The 24,299-nt window shown below is 44.4% G+C and overlaps 2 protein-coding genes and 1 pseudogene across 2 annotated transcripts in view; 2 read left to right on the plus strand and 1 right to left on the minus strand.

Moving 5' to 3' along the window:
• Nucleotides 1-2,211: 2,211 nt before the first annotated feature.
• On the minus strand, nt 2,212-3,626 carry LOC132216137 (serine/threonine-protein phosphatase 4 catalytic subunit-like; annotated as a pseudogene).
• A 17,472-nt stretch (nt 3,627-21,098) lies between these two features.
• Nucleotides 21,099-24,299, plus strand: part of LOC132216109 (zinc finger protein 665-like) — an 84,006-nt gene continuing 80,805 nt past the window's right edge. Inside the window, exon 1 of the mRNA XM_059665200.1 lies at nt 21,099-21,235. Within this exon, the coding sequence (XP_059521183.1) occupies nt 21,221-21,235 (15 nt within the window). The 5' untranslated portion in view covers nt 21,099-21,220. The remainder of the gene's footprint in view (nt 21,236-24,299) is intronic.
• LOC132216075 (zinc finger protein 91-like) overlaps nt 21,142-24,299 on the plus strand; it is a 114,386-nt gene continuing 111,228 nt past the window's right edge. The window contains exon 1 of the mRNA XM_059665132.1: nt 21,142-21,235. Coding sequence (XP_059521115.1) covers nt 21,221-21,235 — 15 coding nt within the window. The 5' untranslated portion in view covers nt 21,142-21,220. The remainder of the gene's footprint in view (nt 21,236-24,299) is intronic.

A 24,299-nucleotide genomic window follows, 5' to 3' on the forward strand; every position in this document is an offset into this window, starting at 1 on the left:
GGCCAGAGGGCAACCTGGATTGGAAATGGAAAACCTCTATCAAAATTCACACTCCATTTTCTTTTAGTTATTTTTTCTTTTTTTTAGATTTTGTTGATTTCAGGCAGGGAGGTACACTCAGAGAGAGATAGAAATTTCAACTTGGCATTAATTGATTTTTTTGTATGTTCCCTGTCCAGAGATCAAACCTACAACTTTGGTATATCAGTACAATCCTCTTAGGAACTGGGCTACCTGGGCAAGCAGATTGGATTTTTTTTAAATTTCATTTTATTTATTGTCTAAAGTTTTACATATGTCTCCTTTTTTCCCTGATTGACCCTCCCCCGCATCCCCACGCCCCAGCTCCATGTCCACCGCCAGCTGAAAGCAGGTATCTGGGGTTTATTTATCTTCTATAATTGAAACTTTGTTGCCTTGAGTGGAGCTCAGAGCCAGCCGCGGCAGGTGGGAAGCTGGGCTTCCTCCATCCCTGGAGCAACCAAACCTCCTGCTTGCTGCAACTCAGTGGCTGCTGGCCGCCATCTTGGTTGGGTTAATTTGCATATAGTCCCTCTGATTGGCTGGTGGGCGTGGCTTAAGGCATAACAAAGGCACAGTCAATTTGCATGTGTCTCTTTTATTACTGTAGATAGTGAAGACATCTGAGTGGAAAAAGACTCTTTTCAAAAATATATATATATATTATTGATTTTTTTTTTTTTTTTTTTACAGAGAGGAAGGGATAACGATAGAGAGTTAGAAACATCAATGAGAGGAAAACCTCGATCAGCTGCCTAGTGCACACACTCTACTGGGCATGCGCCCACATCCAAGGTACATGCCCTTGACTGGAATCAAACCTGGGACCTCTTGGTCTGCACGCTGACACTCTATCCACTGAGCCAAACCGGTTCATTTGAGTTGACATGTAAGGAGATAAAATTTATATCTCAACTCATCTCCTTCAACATATGACTATGTTTTTATTGTAGAGATGATAAAATAGCTGCAAACGTAACTTCCATGTTATTGAATGTAAAGCCACGTAAATTTTATACACTTCACATTTTTAAAAGGCAAATATGTAACTAAGTTTGTATTTCAATCCGGTGTATTAAAATGGAAACTCCCAATGTATCAACTCAAACTTTAAAGAAAAAAATAAATAAATAAGGCATCCTCAAAAGAAAAAAAAAACAACGATAAGAACAGGCTGAGAAAATATATTTGTAAAAGTCAACATGGCCCAGCAGTTGATAGTCCACCTATGAACCAGGAGTTCACAGTTCGATTCCTAGTTAGGGCACATGCCAAGGTTTGGGCTCCATCCAAAGTAGGGGATGTTCAGGAGGCAGTAGATCAATGATTCTCTCTGATCATTGATGTTGTATCTCTCCCTTTTCCTCTCTTAAGTCAATAAAAACATATATATTAATTTAAAAAGTCAAAATGTATGAGACAATTATGCAAAACAGACAAAGAAATCTTCAAAGTCAACACTGACAAAAGAATTTACATGACTGAAAAGGGCCAAACACCTTAATGCACAGCACTACGAAATATATACCCATAGAAAATCAGTGTGGCAAGATCCTGCACGTCTAACGTCACTAAGGAAATGCACATTAAAACAATGAGAAGTAACAAACAGCACAGGCAGGCAACACTAAACCACCATGGAACAGGTCAGAATACAGAACACTGACCCCACCAAATGCCTTTGTGATGTGGAGCAACTGGAACTCCAATCACTGCTGCTGAAAATGCCAAATGCTACAGACCCTGGGGGAGACGGTCTGGAGGTTTTTATTTTTTATTTATTTTTTATTTTTTTTTAAAATATATTTTATTGATTTTTTACAGAGAGGAAGGGAGAGATATAGAGAGTTAGAAACATCGATGAGAGAGAAACATCGATCAGCTGCCTCCCGCACATCTCCCACTGGGGATATGCTCGCAACCCAGGTACGCGCCCCCGACCGGAATCGAACCTGGGACCCTTCAGTCCGCAGGCCAACGCTCCATCCACTGAGCCAAACCGGTCTCGGCTCTGGAGGTTTTTATAAAACTATATATACACTCGCCATGGGATCCACTAATTGGGCTCCTTACTATTAAATCAAAGAGTTAAGCCTTTTATCTACACAAAAGCTTACAAAGGGCTGTTTATTCAGAATTTATAAAAATTGGCCTTTTGGGGTTTTTTTTTTTTTTTTTCAAAGACCGTAGTTCTATTAGAATTTTTTCTTTTTCTCAAAATTTTTATCTAAAAACAAACCAAAAAAAATGAAAAAAAGAAAAACAAAAATTATTGGAAACTTCATGGTTCAGGTGGGGAGAAAGGAGGAGCATGGAGCTCAGGCTGCAAGCCTCTCCAGAGAAAGTCCTCACCCTCGAAGTGCCCTCTTTGAGGGAGAGCAGAGCTGGGGACAGCCCCCCATGCCCAGCCTCCATCTGGAGAAGAGGGTAGAGTCACAGTGGTCCAAGGGCCAGAGGGACTGGAAGGGGGTGGGGGGCAGGGGACAAAGGGGTCACAGGGAGTAGTCGGCCACAGGCTTCTTGGAGGGGTTGCCCCACGTATCTTGGGGAGCAGCCTCAAAGATGATACAATCTTTCTGGAGATGCTCATCCAGCTCCAAGATGGCTGCCAAATTCCCACAGCGGTAGCAGTAGTTGGGTGCCGACCACACAGTGAGCACAGTTTCATTGAAGTGCCACTTGTAACCTTCCATCACCAGTTGGTGGGCACGGCAGATCATGTCAATGTCGTTGGCTGCATTGAACTGAGCCACCACGTCACTGCTAAATAGGTAGCCAGCCCCACGGAGGCTCACACCCCAGCCTGTTGTGTCTTCAGGGTCAGACCAGAGCAGGTCACACATGGGACCATCATGAGGCACCTCCTGCTTTCGGTCAATCGTCCGGATCTGGTCAAGGGTCTGGATGGAGGGGGAGAGGCCCCCGTGCACGCAGAAGATCTTGCCATCAATGATGGCTGACAGGCTGAGGTAGTCAAAGATCTCAGTGCAGTAGCGCCACACGGTCACCGAGCCATATTTACGCAGGCACTCGTCATAGAAGCCATAGACCTGTGTGATCTGACGGCTCTCATGGTTGCCCCGGATCAGGGTGATTCGATCAGGATAGCGAACCTTAAGTGCCAGCAGCAGGAGGAACGTTTCAACGCTGTAGAAACCACGATCCACAAAGTCCCCCATGAAAAGATAGTTGGTCTCAGGGACGTCGCCACCCACCAAATTCAAGCTTTCCTTCTCAAAGGGGCCTTCCAGTCACCCTCCAGGTCTCCTTCCCCAGTGCTGCCCCACACTCACTCTGAACAGCTCCTTGAGGTCGTAGAATTGTCCATGGATGTCACCGCATACTGTGACTGGCGAGTCCACCCTCTGCACGTTGCTCTCCTCTACCAGGATCTCCCGGGCCTTGGCGCACAGGGCCTTGACTTCGCTCTCCTTGATGAGCTCGCAGCGCCGCAGCTGCTCGATCTGCGGTCCAGGCCGCTGATCTCTGCCATGGCCCACCCCGGTGGGTCCGAGCCGGGGCGCCGCCCCTCCGCGCGGCACAGGGCTCTCCGCCGCTGCGACTTCGGCTCCGGCTCCGGGGCTCCCCGCCTTCCCCCTCCTTCCCTCCGCTCCGGGCCGCCGCCACCGCCGCCGCTTTGGGTTTTTTTTATAATATATTTTTATTGATTTCAGAGAGAAAGGGAGAGGGAGAGAAAGACAGAACATCAATGATTAGAGAGAATCATCAACTGGCGGCCTCCTGCACACCCCCCACTGAGAAGCAATCCCGGGACCTGGGCATGTGCCCCCAACCAGAAACAAATCCGAACCCCTCAGTCCCCAGGCCAGCACTCCATCCATTGAGCCAAACCGGCCAGGGCAATGAAGTCTTATTCACGACTATAAAGAAACAATAGAGAGAAAAAGATGGCAAAATAGGTAAACACGTATACTTGCTGCCTCTCACAACCACATCAGAATTACAACTAAAAGGCAGAACAACTACCAGCCAGAACCACGAGAAAGCTGGCTGAGTGGAAGTTCCACAAATAGAGAGGTGAAGAAAGTGCACTGAAATTGGTAAGAGGTACTGAGGCATGGCATGTGCTGGCACCTGGATGTGCTGCTCTTTTAATGAGAAATTAAGCATATACTAACTAAAATAAAGAATAATATACAGAGATTCAACAGCAGACTAGAGGATCCCAAAGAATCAAGTCAAAGATTTGAAATACGAAGAAGCAAAAAAACCCCACCCAAACAGAAAAGCAACAAGAAAAATGAATCAAAAAATATGAAGATGCCGAAACCGGTTTGGCTCAGTGGATAGGGCATCGGCCTGCGGACTGAAAGGTCCCAGGTTCGATTCCGGTCAAGGGCATGTACCTGGGTTGTGGGCACATCCCCAGTAGGAGATGTGCAGGAGGCAGCTGATCAATGTTCTCTCTCATCGATGTTTCTAACTCTCTATCTCTCTCCCTTTCTCTCTGTAAAAAATCAATAAAATATATTTTTTAAAAAAATATGAAGATAGTGTAAGGAGCCTCTGGGACAATTTCAAGCGTACCAACATCCGAATTATGGGGGTGCCAGAAGAAGAGAGATAGCAAGAAATAGTGACAGAAAACTTCCCCTACCTTGTGAAAGAAATAGACTTACAAGTCCAGAAAGCGCAGCAAACCCCAAACCAGAGGAATCCAAAGAGGACCACACCAAGACACATCTTAATTAAAATGCCAAGGGCAGCCTTATCCAGTTTGGCTCAGTGGATAGAGTGTCGGCCTGCAGACTGAAGGATCCCAGGCTTAATTCTGGGGAAGGGCATGTACCTGGAGCGAGCAGGAGGCTAGGGTTGCCCCTGGCAATGGAGGAAGCCAAGCTTTCCGCTCGCCCTGGCTGGCTCTGAGCTCCACTCAAGGCTACAAAGTTTCAATTATAGAAGGTAAATAAATCCCAGAATAAAAAAGAAATAAAGGAGAGCCTGGGAGTTTACATTGCCGGGGGGCTTTGACTACCTGAAAATAGCCCTCAGGCCCTCACCCAGATTGGCCAGGCACCCCAGTGGGGCCCCCCCACCCTAAAGGGGGTGTGGCAAGCCTGAAAACAACCATCATCACCTCACCCAGGCTGGCCAGGCATCCCAGTAGGGACCTACACCCTGAAGGGAGTATGACCAGCTGCATAAAGCCATCTGCCCCTCACCCAGGCTGGCCAGGCACCCCAGTGGGACCCCTACCCTGATCCGGGACACCCTTCAGGGCAAACCAGCCGGCCCCCACCTGTACACCAGGCCTCTATGCTATATAGTAAAAGGGTAATGTGCAAACTGACCCTAACAGCAGAAAGACTAGGAATGACTGGTCAGTATGACACACACTGACCCATCAGGGGGCAGACGCTCAATGCAGGAGCTGCCCTCTGGTGGTCAGGGCGCTCTCACATGGGAGGAGCTCTGCTTAGCCACAAGCCAGGCTGATGGCTGCCAGTACAGCGGTGGTGGTGGAAGCCTCTCCTGCCTCCTCAGCAGCACTAAGGATGTCCGAATGCAGCTTAGGTCCTCTCCCTTCTAGTAAGTGGACATCGCGTGAGGGCTGCCGGGCTGCCAGAGGGATGTCTGATTGCCAGCTTGGGCCCGATCCCCCAGGGAGCAGGCCTAAGCCAGCAGGTGGACATCCTCTGAGGGATCCCAGACTGCAAGAGGGCATAGGCCGGGCTGAGGGACCCCCCCGAATGCACAAATTTTTGTTCACTGGGCCTCTGGTCCTATCTAATAAAGGTGGGATATGTAAATTGACCATGATACCATCACAAAGGTGGCCATCCCCATAGCCACAAAATAGGGTGCCCAGTCCTTTCACACCCGCTCCGCCCTCAGGCCTCCAGCCGCCCAGTGCTGGCCCAAGGCACAGGTAACGCCCGAGGTTGCTGCCCAGCTGACGCCGGAGGCACAGGCAAGCCTTGGATTGCAGCTGCCCAGCTGCCCAGATCCTCCTGAGGCTCAGGTAACCAGGGCCGGCTGAAGCTTGCGCTGCCTCCAGTGGCAACAGCAGAGGTGTGATGGGGATTTTGCCTTCCCCTGATGTCCGGGTTGCCTCCTCCCCTCAGGGCTCCCGGACTGTGAGAGTGGGCAGGCCGGGCTGAGGGACCCCCTCCCCTACCTCCAGTGCATGAATTTTCATGCATCGGGGCTCTAGTTGTAAATAATCCTTCAACACATATATAAGGCTTTAGCTTTGATTGAATTTTTTTCATACTCTTGGAGTACACCAAAATGTCATTTGGTCAGTACGTGCCTGTTAACTTCAAAGTGCACTGACCTGGTTGTGGAAACTTAAGAATTTGTGTGCTTTTTTTACAGCTATGTCATCTAAAGATAACCAGGTCCTTATGCCAAAGCCCGGACTACAAGATTTATTCCCTGAAATAATACTGGTGAGATGTAAAAGGTGTCACTTTGAGAATGTATACTTAAGGAGAGCCTTGGAATTTGAGGAAGAGTGTGAGGAGAAGGAAGAATATTGATATAAACAGAACTAATCAGGAACACTTATTCTAATAAAATTCTTGTTATCCAAAGAGGTCAGGTGTATTACGCATTTGGGATGTCTTACAATTTAAAGTCAGTTACGCCCTGACCGGTTTGGCTCAGTGGATAGAGTGTTGGCCTGCGGACTGAAAGGTCCCAGGTTCAATTCTGGTCAAGGGCATCTACCTTGGTTGCGGGCACATCCCAGTGGGAGGTGTGCAGGAGGAAGCTGATCAATGTTTCTCTCTCATCGATGTTTCTAACTCTCTAGCCTTCTCCCTTCCTCTCTGTAAAAAATCAATAAAACACATTTTTAAAAAATAATAAAATAAATGAATAAAGTCAGTTATATTGGCAGATCAGTGTGTTTCTGTAAGTGAAGATTGAAAACAACTTTTGATTATGCATTCTTGGAACGGAAATCTGGAAAGGCTAGGAATTCAGATATACTCTAGTGTAAATATTTATTTGAATTATTTAAAATGTAGGGTGGAAGTAGACGTTCATGCAATCATTTCTAAAATGTATAGCTTTTTAACTTACCTATTAAAATGTGCTCAACTGGGTAATCTTTTTACGATATTTTAAATTAAAAAATATATTTTTATTGAATTCAGAGAGTAAGAGAGAGAAAGAGGGAGGGAAAAACTGCAATGATGAGAGAGAATCATTCATTGGCTGCTGCCTGCATGCCTCCCACTGTGGACTGATCCTGGAACTGGGCATGTGCCCTTAATGGTAACAGAACCATGACCTACTAGTTCATACATCGAAGCTCAACCAGAGAGCCATTCTGGCTGGGCAGTTTGGCAGTCTTTTATACAAGGATTCATTCTTCTTCCTCTGACAATTAATGTTTTGTATTTATTTTTTATCTATAATTTCAGTAAATTAGGAAAGCTTTTTTTATACAGCCATCTTGGTTTAATGAATATAACAAAATGGTACTTATGGAATGAGTGTACATGTTTAGTGAAATAATAACTCTCACTAAAGATCTTTCTATCTCCGATTATTACCAGAGTACACATAAAGGAGATTGCACTTATCAATGGACTGAACATTGGAAAAATTTTAAGCAAGAGTCTTATATTAATCATTGGACAAGTGAACTTGCAGAGGACCATTGTAAAGGTGAAAAAGTCTTTCAGCAAATGTCCAATCACAATATACATCAGGTTATTCCTATTGTGGAGAAGACACACAAAGGAAGTAAATCTGTCCAGTCTTTTCAGCAGTCTTCAAATTACACTGAACAAGAGAATGTTCATACTGGGGAGGAGGCTTACAAATGGAATCCTTGTGGCAGAATCTCCAGTCAAGTATTCAATCTAAATAAAATGAAAAAAACTCATAGTGGAGAAAAACCTTATAAATGTAAAGATTCTGGTAAAACATGTAACTGGCTGTCAGGTTGCACTGTAAATCAAAGAAATTATACTGCAGAGAAGCCTTCCAAATGTACAGAATGTGGGAAAGCCTTTAACCAGTCCTCACACCTTATTTATCCTCAGAAAGATCACACTGGGGAGAAGCCATATAAATGTGGAAAGTGTGGCAAAGCCTTTAGGAATTCCTCATTCCTTCCTTATCAGAGAGTTCACATTGGAGAGAAGCCTTATAAATGTATAGAATGTGGCAAAGCTTTTGGTAGATCCTCACAACTTACTACGCATCAGAAAGTTCATACTGGAGAGAAGCCTTATAAATGTTCAGAATGTGGCAAAGCCTTTCGTAGTTCCTCAAACCTTACTACGCATCAGAAAGTTCATACTGGAGAGAAGCCTTATAAATGTAGAGAATGTGGCAAAGCATTCAGGGTCTCCTCACAGCTTAATCGACATCAGAGAGTTCACATTGGAGAGAAGCCTTATAAGTGTAGAGACTGTGGCAAAGCCTTTAGATGGTCCTCAAGCTTTACTTATCATCAGAGAATTCACACTGGAGAGAAGTCTTATAACTGTAGAAAATGTGGCAAAGGATTCATTTCGGCACAGTCCCTTAATAGTCATCAGAGAGTTCATACTGGAGAGAAGTCTTATAAATGTTGAGAAGGTGGCAAAGCCTTTAGCCAGTCCTCACACCTTATTTATCATCAGGGAGATAATACGGGAGAGAAGCCATATGAATGTGGAAAGTGTGGCAAAGCCTTTTGAAATTTTTCACACCTTACTTAACATCAGAGAATACACACCAGAGAGAAGCCTTATAAATGTAGAGAATGTGGCAAAGCCTTTAGCCAGTCCTCAAACCTTACTATGCATCAGAGAGTTCATACTTGAGAGAAGTCTTACAGATTTGAGGAGTGTTGGAAGTGTTTGCCAGCGAGAACTTAGTGAATATCACAGAATTCATACTGGGATGAAGCCAAATGAATGTGCAAAATATAAAAAGGCCTTTCCGCCGAAACCGGTTTGGCTCAGTGGATAGAGCGTCTGCCTGCGGACTGAACGGTCCCAGGTTCGATTCTGGTCAAGGGTATGTACCTGGGTTGCGGGCACATCCCCAGTGGGAGATGTGCAGGAGGCAGCTGATTGATGTTTCTCTCTCATCGATGTTTCTAACTCTCTATCCCTCTCCCTTCCTCTCTGTAAAAAATCAATAAAATATATTAATAAATAAATAAATAAAAATAAAAAGGCCTTTCTGTGCTATTTATATATTACTATAACTGAGAGTCTTCATACTAAAGAGAGTCCTTACAAACAGGAAATGGGCTGGAGCATTTACCCTCAAATCAAAGTTTACCGAGCATCAGAGATTTTATAGTGGAGGAAAGCCTACACCAGTGATGGCGAACCTTTTGAGCTCAGCGTGTCAGCATTTTGAAAAACCCTAACTTAACTCTGGTGCCATGTCACATATAGAAATTTTTTGATATTTGGAACTATAGTAAAAGAAAGACTTATATTTTTTATATTTATTTTATATATTTAAATGCCATTTAACAAAGAAAAATCAACCAAAAAAATGAGTTCGCATGTCACCTCTGCCACGAGTGTCAGAGGTTCACCATCACTGGCCTACACTGTAGGAAATGTGAGAAAGCCTTTAATGTGTAGTCAAACTTAGTCAACATTTTAAGAATCACTCTAAATGGAAACAGAAGTAATCAAAGTATTGGGCCAAAGATTTAACCAAAGGTTTAATCTTCATAGAGAATGATAAAATTAGGCCTTATAAATTATGAGGCATATGTCAAAGTGTATGTATCTCATAGAGTATCTGATAATTATTACTGGATAGAAGCCCAGCAGAAGCAGATATAAAGAATTTCTGAAAGCTTATTCAGTATGCAAAACTTAGTTGAAATCAGAATTCATATTGGAAACAATATGTAAACATAGTCCTGATGTCTTTAATCAGTACCTGTACCTTATTCCTCACATTGGCATTCATTCTACAGGGAAACCTTGAAACTGATGAATGTGGGAAATCATATACTTGGACCTACAACCTCAGTCAATACCAAGGATTGTAATTGGGTAGAAATTCTACATTTATGATATAGGACGAAGGACTTCTGTTCAAAATATAAAGTTAACAAATTTCCAAGGAATTTATGCTTTAAAGATATAAAAACTTGACCAAAGTATGTAATTGATTATGAATTTTAAAATATCACTGAATTCACACTAGATAGGTAGCCAAAATGCCTTTCAGGTATTGTTCTAAATCAGAATGTTTATTACACAGTGTACTCCAAACTTTAAATGTTGTTAGGTAATATTTTTATACTTGAATATATCAAAAGAATTTGTTTCCATATCTACAGTTACTTAGAGTGTTACCTATTTTATATTGAAATGATGTGAGGTATTTTTAATAGGAAATATTAATGTGATTCTATTCCCTTATCACTTGCTGCTGCTATGTGTTATTCCTGCTGTATGTGTGAAATCATGGGGTTGTTAACTGCCTTAAAGATCTGTGAGCTGTGTATATTATATGTACTTCATTTATATGCATTTTTCTATGGGATATTGGGTACATATTTTTTTCTTCTACTGGAGAATATACTATTGCATTAATCTTTTAAAATAGTTCTAACTTTCTGTAAATGATATAATGAACGTTGGTTCCTTTTCTGTGCCGATATGTTCAACTGAAAACTTTTCATCTGAATGTCAATTTGTGGTTGTGACATTTATGTGACTGGAACTGCAACTCAGGACCGTGCTGTCTGTGTATTAGGTTTTCCATAATTAAGAGGAATATTGTAATACCAGAGACATTGTTTTACCCAGGATGCAGGATTGCCATGAACTCTGCTAGTCCAGAGAGGCCACCATTCGTAGACTGCACTGCTGGCTGAACTCAGAAAAATTAATTCTATTTCTTTCATTTCCCATTTCCTGTTTCTCTCTGGTTTTTCACTTTGTCTTCTAGGCTGCCATTATTTTTGCAGTGCTATGACCACAGCATGTAAAGCTCTTCCTGTCCCACATCAGCCCTTCAAGCCGGTGTAGCGTCTGCTCAGTAGTTTGGAATTTATAATACAATGACTGACATCAGAATGACTTGGTGGCTATTTTGCTTTATTTTCATAAAGTAGGTAACCCACCACTCATGTTCTCATGCTGACATCTATAGTTTTTAATATGAATATGAACTTTTAGAATACCACAAATTGGCATCTGTGTACTTTGTAAGTGGAGTGATTTTTCTTGTCCTGATACTCATTGGAAACCGTAAGGATTTCTGAGTGTGCCCTAACTAATTTGGCTCAGTGGATAGAGCATCGGCTTGCCAACTGAAGGGTCCCAGGTTCGATTCTGGTCAAGGGCATGTACCTTGGTTGTGGGCGTATCCTCAGTAGGGGGTGTGCAGGAGGCACTGATTGTTGTTTCTCTCTCTCATTCCCTCTCAATGATGTTTCTAACTCTCTATCCCTCTGCCTTCCTCTCTGTAAAAAATCAAATAAAATATATTTAAAAGAAAAAAAAAAGAATTTCTGAGTGTTACCTCATTAACTTCTTTATTGGCATGGAATTACCCCATGGTATACAGGTTTTATTCTCTCTTTCTTGAATATAGGCTAATGCTGGTCATTCTTTCTAGAGGAACCCCAGAGATCATGGCAGCTTTGCAGTTGAAACCTTTTATTATTTTGGATGCAAAAGTATTTTGTATAATGACAGCATGACCAGAGGTATGTCCATTGGCATTATCTGTCCCTGGAGTGTTTTCCAAGCCTTCACTCTAAGTTCCAGGGACAGCAGGATAGCCGAAATTAAAATGAAAGCCCTCCATTTATTCTCAGTGTCTAGTGCTAAATTTCTAGAAATTTGAGGAACAATACAAATGTAAAGAGAAATCATTCTCTCCACATTCATCAGTTCCTATCCATGTGACACCCAAAGGACTGACAAAATGAATACAGAAACAAGATGTTCAATATCCTTGTACTCTATTTTCTGACATGCCCATGAAGCATTCATATGTATATGTATGTGCTGATATTTTGTGTCAAGGATTCATCTGGGGAGCGTGCATAAGCCGAAGGTGGACATCCCCCAAGGGGTCCCAGACTGCATGAGTGCACACGCCGGGCTGAAGGACCCCTCACCCCCAGTTCACGAATGTTGTACACCATGCCTCTAGTCTTTATAGGTTTCTCAATTTGCAAGAAAGGAAAGGTGGGGACATCGCCAGTTGGGGCTTTATTTTTTGTTCTGTTACTGGGCAAACTATGGGATCCCGCTCATTCATAGAATTCAATCCCATCTTGACAATAGTTCCGTTTTCTGGAACTGTAGTGAGGAACGTTGAGGAGGTATGTTGATACAAAACACAGATAAGATCTTTTTTTTTTTTTCCACATGGCCATTAGGAAAATAGATGAAGCACCCACTGTCTTTTGGGTTACAGTGCATTCTGTCTTCATTTTGTCCAGAGTGCAATTTCCTCCACTTTGGGGTGAAAAGCTCTAAATCAGAAATTTCAACCTTTTTTTTTCACATGACACACTAATTACTGAAATTCAGTGGTCCACCAAATATATATTTTGCCAATCTTCCCTCAAAAATGTCTGATTTTGGTTCATCCACACCACACAGCTATTTTGTTTGCTGTTGCCACTTATTTTTCGACAATGTATGGGTAATGTAGTGTGTGCTATTGACTAAGCAGTCACTGGTGACTGTTTCAATAATTATTTCAGCACACCAGTTTTCCTGTGTGACATTCCAGTTGATACTCTCTGTGGTAAACATATAAAATTCTTGGGAGAGGTCGGGGGATGGGGGCGAGGAAGGATAGATATGTAATACTTGAAACAATAAGGAACTTAAATTTTTTAAAAATCTGTCTTTTTCTAATGATTCATTTAAGATCACCTTTTTTTAATGATTTATTTCTCTGGAAGATCTACCCATTGATATCGATAGGAAGTTAAAGCCCCCTCCTATGATTGAATTAATTGGAAAATGCCAATAACAATATACCTATCATTAATCACTTACAATATAAATGTTTTAACTGCTTCAACCAGAAGACACAGGGTATCCAATGAATAGGAGAATAAGACCCTTAACATATGCTGCTCACATGAGGCAAAGGCTGTTTCTCCTATCAGTCTTGTTTTTTCCCATTGGTTCCTGCGTATTTGTGCACATTAATACATCAATGCACGTGTAGTCTCTTATTTCCTGGTTTGTATAGACCTGCCAGGTTATCCATCCAGATGGGGTCCCTAAGCAGTTCTGACTGACCAGCCTGGCTGATAGTACAGAGCCTACTTGCAGGCTCTAGTCCATGTGTGAATAGAAACCCCTTCTCAACGTGATCACCTCACCAAAGCTTGTGGCTGAGTTCCATGTTACTGCCTCATGCAGAGACATGTGGTAAGGATGTTAATTTTCTTACGGGAACATAAAAGCAAACAGTAAAACTCGCTTCCAAATGTTTACTGGTTACACCCAAAATAATTTTAAACTTGAAATATACAAGTTAATATTCATTGTGCTGTTTACTGTGGAAATTCTGAAGATGGTGGTGATGGAATTTGCATCAACCAGATGCATCTGTATATACCACAGACATTTCTAAAAATTTAGTTCAAATACAGAGCCTCCTGGTTTTCTCAGAAATAATATGAGTTTTGAAAAATTGAAAGTATTTTTATTTTACTATTTTAACGTTTTTTTATAAATTTGTAATTTTTCTTTCTTTTTTTTAAAAAATATTTTTTATTGACCTTTCACAGAGAGGAAGGGAGAGAGACAGAGAGTCAGAAACATCGATGAGAGAGAAACATTGATCAGCTGCCTCCTGCACATCTCCCACTGGGGATGTGCCCAGAACCCAGGTACATGCCCTTGACCGGAATTGAACCCAGGACCCTTCAGTCCGCAGGCCGGCGCTCCGTCCACTGAGCCAAACCGGTTTCAGCAAATTTGTAATTTTTAAAACTTTTTATTGAATGCAGAGGGGAAGGGAGAGGGGGAGAGAGAGAGAAACATCAATAGTGAGAGAGAATCATGGATCCCCTGCCTCCTGCATACCTTACATTGGGGCTGAAGCCCTGAACCGGGGCATGTACCCTGCCAAGGAATGGGTCCCTGACCTCCTGATTCATAGTTCTATGTTCAACCACTGAGCCAGGCCATCTACCAGGCAGATTTTTTTTAATCTATATCAATAAAAATGTAAATGTTCGTTTGTTCGATTGAAAGAAGGAAAAACCAAGATGGCGGCATAGGTTAACACCGGAGATTGCTGCCTTGAACAACCACTTCAAAAAACAACTAAAGACGGAACGGACATCATCCAGAACCACAGGAAGGCTGGCTGAGTGGAAATTCTACAACTAGGAGGAAAGAGAATATCATACCCAGACTCAGAGGAGGCGCAGTGCTGAAGTGAAATACTCAGGTGCGCGCGAGCGGGCTGGCGGTGGAGGTGAGGTTGTTGTTTTCAATCGGGAGGGAGTTTCAGACTCTGAGCTCCAGATCCGGGCGAGTCTCTAGGGACCCAGACTCAAACTGGAGAAGAGGGACTGTCTGGCTTCAGTCGGAACTTGAAGGCAGCTTTCTTTCTGAGGTTTGCAGCGGTTGCTGGGACTCTGAGAGGCAGAGCCCCTAGGGACGGAACTGAGAGCAGCCATAACTGCTCGCTCCTGCCCGCCCTGTAGATCCCCGGGGACCCGCCCCGCCCAAGCCCTGCACAGAGCCATTTGCCGGATAGCCTCAGGCAAACGCTAGATTAGCACCACCCTAGAGATCCAGCACAGAAGCTCTCCCACTGCAGACACAGTGGACTCTCATAGCCAGTTAGTCTGGAGGTCAAATCACCCCCGGTAGTGCCGACATCAATCAAGGCTTAACTACAACAAGACTGCACACAAAGACCACTAGGGGGTGTACCAAGAAAGCATAAAAAATGCGGAGACAAAGAAACAGGACAAAACTGTCAATGGAGGATATTGAGTTCAGAACCACACTTTTAAGGTCTCTTAAGAACTGTCTAGAAGCCGCCGATAAATGTAGTGAGATCCTCAAGAAAACTAATGAGACCCTCGATGTTATGATAAAGAACCAACTAGAAATTAAGCATACATGGACTGAAATAACGAATACTATACAGACTCCCAACAGCAGACCAGAGGAGCGCAAGATTCAAGGCAAAGATTTCAAATGCGAAGAAGCAAAAAACACCCAACCAAAAAAGCAAAATGAAAAAAGAATCCGAAAATACGAAGATAGTGTAAGGAGCCTCTGGGACAGCTTCAAGCGTACCAACATCAGAATTATAGGGGTGCCAGAAGATGAGAGAGAGCAAGATATTGAAAACCTATTTGAAGAAATAATGATAGAAAACTTCCCCCACCTGGTGAAAGAAATAGACTTACAAATCCAGGAAGCGCAGAGAACCCCAAACAAAAGGAATCCAAAGAGAACCACACCAAGACATATCATAATTAAAATGCCAAGAGCAAAAGATAAAGAGAGAATCTTAAAAACAGCAAGAGAAAGAAACTCAGTTACCTACAAGGGAATACCCATACGACTGTCAGCTGATTTCTCAACAGAAACTTTGCAGGCCAGAAGGGAGTGGCAAGAAATATTCAAAGTGATGAATACCAAGAACCTACAACCAAGATTACTTTATCCAGCAAAGCTATCATTCAGAATTGAAGGTCAGATAAAGAGCTTCACAGATAAGGAAAAGCTAAAGGAGTTCATCACCACCAAACCAGGATTATATGAAATGCTGAAAGGTATCCTTTAAGAAGAGGAAGAGGAAGAAAAAGGTAAAGATACAAATTATGAACAACAAATATGCATCTATCAACAAGTGAATCTAAGAATCAAGTGAATAAATAATCTGATGAACAGAATGAACTGTTGATTATAATAGAATCAGGGACATAGAAAGGGAATGGACTGACTATTCTTGGGGGGGAAAGGGGTGTGGGAGATGTGGGAAGAGACTGGACAAAAATCGTGCACCTATGGATGAGGACAGTGGGTGGGGAGTGAGGGCGGAGGGTGGGGCGGGAACTGGGAGGAGGGGAGTTATGGGGAGGAAAAAGAGGAACAAATGTAATAATCTGAACAATAAAGATTTAATTTTAAAAAAATGTTCGTTTGTTCAAAATCTTAAATCTCCAAAAGTTCTGCACCAATTGCTTTGAAATTTTGACACAATGTTGCATTCGAATACACGTGTGTTTTTATGTACCTGTATATCTACTATTATATAGATGTCACACCTGTGACAGGTAAAAACATTCTTTTTTGAAAACAGCGCCATCTGTTGGACGTAAATGCAACACACGCTATACTAAATATGTTAGGATTCCATTTCAATGTTTCTGTTTACAATTATAAATTGTAGATCAAATTAACTACAAATATGAGTGTCCAGCTGAGTTATTCTCACATCAATTGCTGGAAATTGGGAACAGAAAGGTGCTGGTTGATCTGACCTCAGGACGAATTTCATTGCCTCATAACTTCTGTAATTTAGTGACGTCAAAAGAAGAATTGGTTGAAAAAGTATTTCCCAATATTCAAACCAATTATAAGAATCACGATTGGCTGAGTGAACGAGCTATCCTTGCAGCCAAGAACAAAGACGTCTACGAACTTAACAATTTATTCAGTCTAACATTCAAAGCGAGGCAGTCACATACAAGTCCGTCGACACTGTTGTGGAAGCAGATGAAGCGGTTAATTATCCAACCGAATTTTTGAATGCACTCTGCCAGGGATGCCACCGCATGTACTGCAATTGGAATCGGCATTCCAATTATCATGTTGTGAAATATCAGCCAGCCAAAGCTTTGCAACGGCACGCGGCTTGCAGTAAAAAAATTAGTGAGCAAAGTCATAGAAGCAACAATCTTGACAGGACCTTTCAAAGGTGAAGATGTCCTCATTCCTTGCATTCCTATGATTCCAACGTATATGCCATTTCAATTTAAGACATTGCAATTCCCAATTCGATTGGCGTTTGCAATCACCATCAACAAAGCTCAGGGCCAATCTTTAGAATTGGGCAGTTTAGATCTAGACACGGATTGCTTCTCACATGGAAAATTATATGTTGCGTGTTCTAGAGTCGGCAAACCAGACAATCTCTATATCTGCAGAGACAGTGGAACAACAAAAAATATTGTATACCCACAAGCATTGTGAAATTAAACATATTAGAAACGTGCGCTTTCTGTTTTCTTTCTTTTCCATTTAACCAGACTGAGCCACAGCAACACATGGCTGGGTACAGCTAGTTTCAAATAAATGCTTATGTTGAGATAGGGCACAGGCCAAGCTGAGTGACCTGCCCACCCCTCCCCCATGCACCAGACCTCTAATCCTATATAATAAAAGGTAATATGTAAATCGACCGAATTGGGGAAAGACCAGTCACTGTCACATGCACTGAATACCAGGGGGCAGATGCCCAAAGCAGGAGCTACCCTTGGTGATCAGTGTGCTCCCACAGGCAAAGTACCACTCAGCCAGAAGCCGGGCTCATGGCTGAGGAGAACAGTGCAGGTGACAATAGCCTTTCCCGCCTCCCCGACAGTGCTAAGGATGTCGGTCCCACAAGGGCTCTCTCCCCGCCCCCCCCCCCCCCCCCCCGCCACCCCGCAAGTGCAGGAATTTCATGCACTAAGCCTCTAATGTATAAAATTCAATGCACAACTGCTGTTCTCTGGAACATTATCTCAATTCTTTGAAGTTTTGCTTCCTGTTACTTGTGGACACTTGGGCTCAAATAAACCCACAAAAATTCTTCATAGTTTTGAATGTTTCTTATGTTGACAGGAGTTGTTAAGATATGAAGAATTGGGCAGTGTATTCACCCGAGAGTTAAACATCACTAAACATCAGTCAATATACATCTAACAGAAACCTTAAAGGTATAATGTGTGTGGGAAAGATCTTATCCAAAATTGCATCCTTGAAGGGTCCCCAAAATATCATTTTGGAAAGCAATGTTACAAATGACAGCAGTGAATTGTCAGGAGAAAGCAGAAAAGGCCTTATTCTTTGCTGTAACCTTCAATTCACTATGAAAAGCACCTGATAATTACCCACAGAGATGGCTGACTTCCTTAATTCCAGCTTCCTGTCCTTCAATGGCAAGACAGAGGGGCCAAGAGAGCAGGTTGTCCTTCCCCTCCCCCCTCCTCACTGAGGGTTTAATGACTCAGGGGAAATTGGAGTCAGGAAGTTACTGGTTTCAAACCCAATCTGCCCCAGTTTTGAATTCTCTGTAACTTCATTGTGAGAATGTGTTATTGGCTTGCGAAGATCCTGGGAAAGACCCCTCCCTGGGACACCTGCAGCTGAAGGGCAGACCAGCCAGTAGCTCTAAGCACAGCCTCTGGGAGCTGGGAAACTTCTGTGTGAATTCCCCAGATTCCCTCCTCTTTGGTGCCACCTCCAGGAGCCAGCACCAGAGACATGGTGAGACTTTAGGAAATTGCATTGCATTCTCTCACCCCAGATGGAGACCAATGTGTTGGTGTCATCCCTGAGGGGTGACTAGGCTTCCTTTAGGGTAGAAGTATGCAGGAAAGGGTGAGGGTGAGGGTGCGGTGCAGGCGTTGGTCAAGAGGCACGGAGGCAGGATTTGGTCAAGGGAGTCCAGGGAGATTTCACCAGTGAGTTAGGGGGAGGGCAGTTCTTATGTTGCCTCTGGGTACATCAGCCCTCAGCCCCCAGCTGTGCAAACAAAGTCTAGGCTGCCCCCTCGCTCCTGCCCCGCCCTCCCCCCTCTGTCCCTGCACAGGCCTGGCCGCCGGGCTCGGCCCCGCCCCCATCGCGGAGCCGCTCAGCTCAGGCTCTGGCCCCGCCCACCCCGCAGGGAGGCGCATGCGCAGTTCCTTGCAGACGCGGAAGCGGCTGTGGAGGGGAAGGTGGCGGTTCCCCCTGAGGAGGGTGTTTGTCTTTAAAGCTGACGCTCCCCGTCCCCCTCCCCGCAGGGAAGGCTGAGGGCGCTGCCGGCGCTGAAGTCCTTGTTGGGGTCCCCGCCCCGGAGCCTCTCTCAGCGGTGAGTCCGCGTCCCGGGAGGCTGCGCGGTGCGGGCGCCACGTGCCTTTGGGAGGAAACGGAGGCCCCGGCCCGGGGTCTCTCCGCCTGTGGCTGTGGCCACCGCCTGCCGCGCGGTTTTCCCGCTGAAAACCGTTCCCGGGGCCGCCGGTGCTCCCCGCGGGGCTGAGAGTCTGGGTCAGGGGGTTCCCGCCCTTTGCGCCCCTCCCCCCGCCCGGCGCTTTCCGCCCAAAGACCCCGGATGGCTCCCGGCCTGGCGGTCTGCACCCCCCTGCTAGGCCCACCCCCATTTAATAAGGGGTCTGCCTGCCCGGGGAGCACAGTGTCCATGGGGGGTCTCAGGGGGAGGACGCGGTGTCCCCTGAAGAGGTGACCTGCCCGCAGGGAGGGGCTTTGTGGGCGCGGTGACTGCGGGGGGCGGGGGCCCAGGCTGGGGGGTCAGGAGAGGGAGTGAGAGACAGACACGTGGGCGGGAGGAAGGGCAGCGAGGGGTCCACAGAGAGGGGCCCATAGGGGGTGTGGGGGGACTGGACGGCGACGGTAGGAGTGAGGGGGTCACTCGGGAAAGTGGCCTGAGGAGGAAGTGGAGACACAGGGAGGAGGGGGAGCCAGAGAGAGTAAGGGGGGCTGAGAGGGAGCGGGTCCTGGGAGCAGAAGTGGGGGCCGCACAGGAGGAGGCACTTGAGACAGAGACACGGGTTCAGAGGAGAAGAGTTGGGGAGCGAGTGCAGGGACAGAAAGGGGGGCTCAGGGATGAGGGAGCAGAGGGAGCAGCCCTGAGTCAGCAGCTGTGGGAGCGGACAGACGGGAACAGGCAGCAGAGGGGCCGCGGGCGTGGGGAGGGGAAGACGCAGACGTGTGTGGAGATGGAGCCTCAGAGACCAGGAGAAAGAGCCCCTGAAGGGAAGTAGGTTTCAGGAGTTTCATGGTCCAGGTGTAGGACAGACAGAGAGAAAAGGGGGGAGAGAGCAGGGGGGAGGGGGACACAGGAAAGGACCACAGTGGAGAGAAAGGGAGCAAGAGACAGAGACAGATCCACAGACAGAAATACATGTAGTGGGAGGAGGGAACCCTGATCTGGGTGAGGGGTGAGCTGATGGGTTGAGGATGGTTAAGTTGTGACATATCAGCTGCGGATATATATATCTATATCTGTTCATCTCCAGGAGGCAGGGAGAGGGAAAGAATTAGAAACATCCGTGAGGAAAGACAATCATTTATCAGCTTCCTCCCGCAAGCCCCTCCCTGGGGATCAAACCTGCAACCTGACCATTCGCCCTGACTAGGAATCTAGGTTACTGAGTTATGCCTCCGAGGTGTGCCTTTTTACATTTAATGTAACAGCTGGATTGTCTTAGTCATACAGATTGAATGAGAATTATAAATCTCCAGCTTATAAGGCTTGGGAATTTTATAATGATTTGTTTCCAATTGCAACCATTATTCACTCAGAGGGGTGAGACTTGTCTGTTGGTCATGGGTCCCTTGTCATTTCCTGGGATGCAACGAAGAAGTGACCTGTGTCTGTCACCATTTGATCCTTTTTTTTCAGGACTATTTAAAGCCTTAGCTTTGTTGCTGTGGGGGGTGTGTGTGTTCTGTGGATTTACTTTTTCTATGTTTGACTATTTATTATTTGAAAACATCCTGAGATAAATCCTCTGGGTCTTCTCAGATCCCTGGAGGAGATTAAATAAATGCCCTCAGGTGCACTTTCCCCCTTAGAGTTAGCTGCTCTGGGTGGGGCATCCTTGGTTACTGAGGGCCTCCAGGTGATGGAAGGTGAGGACAGGGAAAGCAGGAGGGGTGCAGGATGCCTTTGTGAGAGTGGGGAGCAGGCTTTGTTCAGGGGAGGTAAGGGGGCTCTCTGTTCGGTTTGGGGCGTCAGGACAGCAGCTCACCTCATTTCTGTAGGAGTTTGTGGGTGTCTTTGGGAGGAGAGACACATGAAGACGAAATTAAACACCTCACAGTGAGCTCTCCCTGTAGGGGCTCAGTGTTCCTGTCTCTGCTGTGACCAAAGACAGGATGGGTGGCCTTTTCCTCATTTCCAGGTCCTTCTGACTGTGAGTGTGAGGGGAGCTGATTAACAGGCTGTGCTGACGTCTTTGAAGGCACATGCTGTGACTCTTCAACATAGTGTCACCTGAGAAAACAATCCACACCCCGATCAGGACCAGGACCAAATGGCTGCTTCTCAGGTAAAAGATGTGTCCTGGGTCACAGGCTATGTTTCCTTTTCCTCTGTCATCTGGTGATTTATTTCTCTGCTCTGATGTTTTTGTCTTTGCAGGTTGGTTTTCTTTCCTTATTTTATTACTTTATTCAACACAGTCAATGTCAGCACTTTCAATATTTCTCTTTATTTTTTTGTGTGTTTTTCCTGTCTTTTTAAAATATATTTTTAATTGCTTTCAGAATGGAAAGGAGATGGGAGAGAGAGATAGAAACATCAATTAGGTTAGGGAATCATGGGTCAGCTGCCTCCTGCATGCACTGGGTATGGAGTTTGAAGCCTGGAGTGAGCCCTGAGGAGGAATCTAAGCCTGCCCTCCTGGTTCATAGATCAGCCCTCTACCTCTCAGCCACACTGGCCGGGTTATACTCCCTCCATTGTGCCAGAGCCTTGTCTGCATGCATTTTGTCACCCTCCCCAGGTGAGGAAGCATTCCTACCTTTAATCAGTGACTTTCAACTACTCAAAATGTCCCTTTTGTGACAGATCAAACTTGGAAGGCAGCCATGTCTAACATCCCTATTGGGATGGGGTCAGAGGCTGGAAATGTCCCTCTTGTTAGAGGCTGAGGTATCAGTGAAGAAGGGAAATGCAGGTTTTAGTTTCATGTGGCTGCAGCATCAGCTCTAGATCAGGGGTAAGAAGCTGCACATCTGACTGCTCAGAATAGCTCAGAAAGTTCTAAATAAAGGGCAAATAGAAGAGACTTGCTCATTATTGTAGTACGAGAGACTTGGTAGGTAAATGCACTGTTAGCTTACAGAACATGAGAGGCACAGGTGCATTGGCACTTGCAAAAACTAATGTTTATTTGTAATCATTTCCACATATTTATTTATTGAGGTATTTTTGGCAGTAATGTCACAGCAGTGGTGCCCTGAGCATCCTTGTGCCTCAGTCACCTGATGGCAGAGGTGCTTCCCTCACTGTAGAGTTAATAGTCTCCCTTTCTCAGGAACAAGGGTGTAGTAGCGAATTTTTTTTTTTTTTTTGTAGTCGCGGTTTAATGAAAATTGTGCAAAGACCATCACTTCACATCTGGAAATGTCCCTCTTGTTAGTTTGCGTTTGCTTTGGAAAATGAATGACTTTTATTTCCTACAGATCATTGGCTTTTTCATGGGAGCTTTAAACAATTAGGCCTTGATTCTTTACATTTTCCTTATATTCTATACTCACATGAGAGACATACACTACACCAGCGGTTCTCAACCTGTGGGTTGCGACCCCTTTGGGGGTCAAAAGACCCTTTCTCAGGGGTCGCCTAAGACGATCGGAAAACATATATAATTACATATAGTTTTTGTGATTAAACACTATACTTTAATTATTTTTAATTTGTAACAATGAAAATACATCCTGCATATCAGGTATTTACATTACGATTCATAATGGTAGCAAAATTACAGTTAAGAAGTAACAACAAAAATAATTTTATGGTTGGGGGTCACCACAACATGAGGAACTGTATTAAAGGGTCGCGGCATTTGGAAGGTTGAGAACCAGTGCCCTACACTATCATTTCTTGTATTTTCTAAAAAGTTTTCGCTCTAGCTGGTTTAGCTCAATGGATAGAGCGTCGGCCTGGGGACTGAGGGGTCCCGGGTTCGATTCTGGCGAAGGCACATGCCTGGGTTGCAGGCTCCATCCCCAGTGGCGGGGGGGGGGGGGGGGGGGGGGGGGAGTGTGCAGGAGGCAGCCAATCAATGATTCTCTCTCATCATTGATGTTTCTCTCTCCTCCTCTCCTTTCCTCTCTAAAATCAATAAAATATATTTTTTAAAAATAATAATAAAATAAATAAAAAGTTTTCAAGAATGACATTTATTTATTAACATTTTTTTTTATTTTTTTTTTTTTTTTATATTTTATTGAGTTTTTACAGAGAGGAAAGGAGAGAGATAGAGAGTTAGAAACATCGATGAGAGAGAAACATCGATCAGCTGCCTCCTGCACACTCCCCACTGGGGATGTGCCCGCAACCAAGGTACATGCCCTTGACCAGAATCGAACCTGGGACCTTTCAGTCCGCAGGCCGACGCTCTACCCACTGAGCCAAACCGGTTTCGGCCGACATTTATTTTTTATTGCTTAAAATATTACAAAGAGTATTACATATGTCTCCTTTTTTTTCCCCCCACCCTTGACAATCCCCTGGCCTCCCCTACCCCCCAGTGTCTTATGTCCATTGGTTATGCTTATATGCATGCACACAAGTCCTTCGGTTGATCTCTTAGCCCCCACCCCCACCCTCAACCCTCCCCGGCCTTCCCGCTGTAGTTTGACAGTCTGTTCGAGGCAGCTCTGCCTCTGTATCTATTTTTGTTCATAAGTTTATAATGGTCTTTATTATCCATAAATGAGTGAGATCAAGAATGACATTATTAATGTATCTTCAGTTTCATTAAATTTCTACAACATAGCTCTCCACTAATGATACATAAAAATTTTGAAAGAAATGTACTAATAAGAAAAATTAGTTCCCATAGGCTGGTATGATGTTTCTCTCTCACATTGTTCTTTCTCTCTCCTCCCCCTCTATTTCTGTCCCTCTCCCTCCCCATCTCCCTCTTTCCCTCTTCTTTTCCCGCCTCTACCTCCCTGCCTTCCACTCTTCAAAAGTCAATGGAAAATATCTTCTCATGGGAGGATTTACAAGCACACAAAGGAAAACAATAGTCTAACTTGTTTTCTATTTTTATCTTTTCTCCTTACTGTGTTTAAAAAACACAAAGGGGATCATACACAAATAGATTCATGAGATTTATGCAGTCACTAAACCATCTTGATTTCATAGTTGTAAAATGTGTCTCTGTACCTAAACTGTTAGCGTTATTTTAGCTGTGTTGTCTTTGTGTTTTTTTTCCATGTACCAGTATATTTTTATGGATTTCAGGGAGGAAATGAGAGGTAGAGATAGATAGAACATTAGTGATGAGAGAGAATCATTGACCGGATGCCTCCTGTACACCCCACACTGGGGATATTGACTGCAACCTGGTCGTGTGTCTCTAGACCAGGGGTGGGCAA

This window comes from Myotis daubentonii, chromosome 15, assembly GCF_963259705.1.
Source record: "Myotis daubentonii chromosome 15, mMyoDau2.1, whole genome shotgun sequence".
Lineage (NCBI taxonomy): Eukaryota > Metazoa > Chordata > Mammalia > Chiroptera > Vespertilionidae > Myotis > Myotis daubentonii.